Source organism: Chiloscyllium plagiosum, unplaced genomic scaffold, assembly GCF_004010195.1.
Source record: "Chiloscyllium plagiosum isolate BGI_BamShark_2017 unplaced genomic scaffold, ASM401019v2 scaf_5981, whole genome shotgun sequence".
Lineage (NCBI taxonomy): Eukaryota > Metazoa > Chordata > Chondrichthyes > Orectolobiformes > Hemiscylliidae > Chiloscyllium > Chiloscyllium plagiosum.
In genome coordinates, this window is record NW_025205565.1 from 335 (window position 1) to 4967 (window position 4633).

The 4633-nt window shown below is 50.6% G+C and overlaps 1 protein-coding gene across 1 annotated transcript in view; it reads right to left on the reverse strand.

Moving 5' to 3' along the window:
- Positions 1-1018: 1018 nt before the first annotated feature.
- LOC122546450 (protein KIAA0100-like) overlaps positions 1019-4633 on the reverse strand; it is a 9242-nt gene continuing 5627 nt past the window's right edge. The window contains exon 3 of the mRNA XM_043685158.1: positions 1019-1878. Within this exon, the coding sequence (XP_043541093.1) occupies positions 1582-1878 (297 nt within the window). The 3' untranslated portion in view covers positions 1019-1581. The remainder of the gene's footprint in view (positions 1879-4633) is intronic.

The window sequence follows — 4633 nt, forward strand, 5'->3', positions numbered from 1 at the left end:
TTGGGAGTACAGACTGGTACAGGTTTAGTCTGGCTTTGGCAGTACAGACTGGTACAGGTTCAGTGTGGCTTTGGGAGTACAGACTGGTACAGGTTTAGTCTGGCTTTGGCAGTACAGACTGGTACAGGTTCAGTGTGGCTTTGGGAGTACAGACTGGTACAGGTTTAGTCTGGCTTTGGCAGTACAGACTGGTACAGGTTCAGTGTGGCTTTGGGAGTACAGACTGGTACAGGTTTAGTCTGGCTTTGGCAGTACAGACTGGTACAGGTTCAGTGTGGCTTTGGGAGTACAGACTGGTACAGGTTTAGTCTGGCTTTGGCAGTACAGACTGGTACAGGTTCAGTGTGGCTTTGGGAGTACAGACTGGTACAGGTTTAGTCTGGCTTTGGCAGTACAGACTGGTACAGGTTCAGTGTGGCTTTGGGAGTACAGACTGGTACAGGTTTAGTCTGGCTTTGGCAGTACAGACTGGTACAGGTTCAGTGTGGCTTTGGGAGTACAGACTGGTACAGGTTTAGTCTGGCTTTGGCAGTACAGACTGGTACAGGTTCAGTGTGGCTTTGGGAGTACAGACTGGTACAGGTTTAGTCTGGCTTTGGCAGTACAGACTGGTACAGGTTCAGTGTGGCTTTGGGAGTACAGACTGGTACAGGTTTAGTCTGGCTTTGGCAGTACAGACTGGTACAGGTTCAGTGTGGCTTTGGGAGTACAGACTGGTACAGGTTTAGTCTGGCTTTGGCAGTACAGACTGGTACAGGTTCAGTGTGGCTTTGGGAGTACAGACTGGTACAGGTTTAGTCTGGCTTTGGCAGTACAGACTGGTACAGGTTCAGTGTGGCTTTGGGAGTACAGACTGGTACAGGTTTAGTCTGGCTTTGGCAGTACAGACTCGGAGGGTCAGTGCTGAGGGAGCGCCGCACTGTCGGAGGGTCGGCTGAGGGAGCGCCGCACTGTCGGAGGGTCAGTGCTGAGGGAGCGCCGCACTGTCGTGGTGTCAGTGCTGAGGGAGCGCCGCACTGTCGTGGTGTCAGTGCTGAGGGAGTGCCATACTGTCAGAGGGTCAGCGCTGAGGTTCTGTTAAGATCCCATCTTTTTATTTACTTTATTCTTGATTGTGAATTAAAGTTAGAAAAGGCCTTTTCTAAGGAGCTTGGAAGGATCTGCGGCACTGTTAAAAAAAAAGTTGCAGAAACCCATTGTGAGTTATGTTGACTCTGTTGCTTTCCAGCAGTCAGGCTGTCATTATGCTTTCAATTTTGGATGTTTTTATTGAATTTAAATTCGACCATCTACTGCAGTATGTTACCTGCCTCCAGGTTCCAACACAATGACCTGGCTGTCTGGATTACATCTTCAGACATTAGGCCATCACCTTCCATCTTCAGGCAGTGTATTTCACATCAGGAAGTGCCTTTAAGAAAAACTGGTTGTCTCCATTGGTTCATTAGCCCTTATTTTCTTTCTTTATGAATCCTCTCCACCCATCTCTCCTCTTTTAGAACACTCCCTAACGTTTACATCTTTGACCAAATGTTTGGTCATCCGTCTCAATCACAGAATGTCTCATTGTGTGGCATAGTGTTAAATTTCACCTGATAATGCCATGTAAAAGACCTTGTGGATTTTCACCGTGTCAAAGTTGCTGTAGACTTGGAGATGGTGAGTTGGAAGTGGCACAGCTGTGCATTGAAGACTACACTCGGCAAACAAACAGCTCGTTACCTTCATGATCAGGTAGATTTGTTTCTCAAGTTGACGTATCCGTGTCACGTGCTCCCTCACTGCATCCTGAAGGTGCAGGATGCTATTCCTCTGCTCCTCGGGATTGCTGGAGATTTCCAGCTGGAACCGGACTCGCTGTTTCCGCTCACTGTGCTCCTGAAAACCCAAAAAGGATATAACAAACCCGGTGATCACAGGAATATATCTCCACCCACTTCACACTGACTGTCGGTAAGTTACAGGGTCCCACACACACACTGACTCTCACTGGGGTACACTCCCACACACACACTGACCCTCACTGGGGTACACTCCCACACACACACTGACCCTCACTGGGGTACAGTCCCACACACACTGACCCTCACTGGGGTACAGTCCCACACATACACTGACCCTCACTGGGGTACAGTCCCACACACACACTGACCCTCACTGGGGTACACTCCCACACACAAACACTGACCCTCACTGGGGTACACTCCCACACACTGTCCCTCACTGGTGTACAGTCCCACACACACACACACTGCTCCTCACTGGGGTACAGTCCCACACACACACTGCCCCTCACTGGGTAACAGTCCCACACACACACTGACACTCACTGGGGTAGAGTCCCACACACACACTGACCCTCACTGGGGTACAGTCCCACACACACACACACACACACACTGACCCTCACTGGAGTACAATCCCACACACAAGCTGCCCCTCACTGGGGTACAATCCCACACACACACTGCCCCTCACAGGATACAGTCTCACACACACACTGACCCTCACTGGGGTACACTCCCACACACTCAGTGCCCCTCATTGGGGTACAATCCCACACACTCAGTGCCCCTCACTGGGGTACAGTCCCACACACCATGCCCCTCATTGGGGTACAGTCCCACACATACACTGACCCTCACTGGGGTACACTCCCACACACACACTGACCCTCACTGGGGTACAGTCCCACACACACACTGACCCTCACTGGGGTACAGTCCCACAACACACAAGCTGCCCCTCACTGGGGTACAGTCCCACACACACTGCCCCTCACTGGGGTAGTCCCACACACACACTGCCCCTCACTGGGGTACAGTCCCACACACACACTACTCCTCACTGGGATACAATCCCACACACACACACTGCCCCTCACTGGGGTACAGTCCCACACACTGTCCCTCACTGGTGTACAGTCCCACACACTGTCCCTCACTGGTGTACAGTCCCACACACTGACCCTCACTGGGGTACAGTCCCACACACTGTCCCTCACTGGTGTACAGTCCCACACACACACACTGCCCCTCACTGGGGTACAGTCCCACACACACACTGCCCCTCACGGGATACAGTCCCACACACACACACTGATCCTCACTGGGGTACAGTCCCACACACACACACTGACCCTCACTGGGTAACAGTCCCCCACACACACTGACCCTCACTGGGGTAGAGTCCTACACACACACTGACCCTCACTGAGGTGAAGTCCCACACACATACTGACCCTCACTAGGGTACAGTCCCACACACACACTGACCCTCACTCGGGTACACTCCCACACACTCAGTGCCCCTCATTGGGGTACAATCCCACACACTCAGTGCCCCTCACTGGGGTACAGTCCCACACACACTGCCCCTCATTGGGGTACACTCCCACACACACTGCCCCTCATTGGGTACACTCCCACACACACACTGCCCCTCACTGGGGTACAGTCCCACACATTGTCCCTCACTGGTGTACAGTCCCACACACACACACTGCTCCTCACTGGGGTACAGTCCCACACACTGTCCCTCACTGGTGTACTGTCCCACACACTGTCCCTCACTGGTGTACAGTCCCACACACACACACTGCTCCTCACTGGGGTACAGTCCCACACACACACTGATCCTCACTAGGGTACAGTCCTACACACACACTGACCCTCACTAGGGTACAGTCCCACGCACACACTGAAAAGGGTGGCTTTTATAGGGGAGATAGGGAGTACGGAGTAAACGATAGGTGGAGATAGAGAGATTTCTCTTTGGGATCTATCTCTACCTACCATTTATTCCTTACTCCCAACCTTTTCCTCGCTACCATCAGTTCTAAAGAAAGGTCACTGGACTGGAAAGGTTAACTCTCATTTCTCTCCACAGATGCTGTCAGACATGCTGAGCTTTTCCAGCAAATTCTGTTTTCTGTATCTGATTTACAGCATCCCTAATAATCAGCAGGAAATTGAGAAACAAATTTGGAAGGAGATCTCAGTTATCTCTAAGAATAATAGGGTAGTTATGGTAGGGGATTTTAACTTTCCAAACACGGACTGGGACTGCCATAGTTTTAAGGGTTTAGATGGAGAGGAATTTGTTAAGAGTGTACAATTTCAAAGGAGGGTGCCTGTAAACAGGAAAGTGGTTTGAAGTGTGTATACTTCAATGCAAGAAGTATACAAAATAAGGTAGGTGAACTTGCAGCGTGGGTTGGTACCTGGGACTTCGATGTTGTGGCTATTACGGAGACATGGGTAGAACAGGGACAGGATTGGCTGTTGCAGGTTCCAGGGTTTAAATGTTGTAGTAGGGGCAGAGGTGGGGGTAAAAGAGGGGGAGGTGTGGCATTGCTTGTCAAAGATAGTATTACAGCTGTGGAAAGGACGATGGATGAACACTCGCCATCTGAGGTAGTTTGGGCTAAGGTTAGGAATAGGAAAGGTGAGCTCACCCTGTTAGAAGTTTTTTACAGGCCTCCTAATAGTCCTAGAATCATTGAAGAAAGGATAGGGAAGGCGATTCAGGAGATGAGTGACAGTAATAGGGTGGTTGTTATGGGGGACTTTAACTTTCCTGATATTGATTGGGAAAGCTATAGCTCAAATTCGTTAGATGGGTCAGTGTTTGT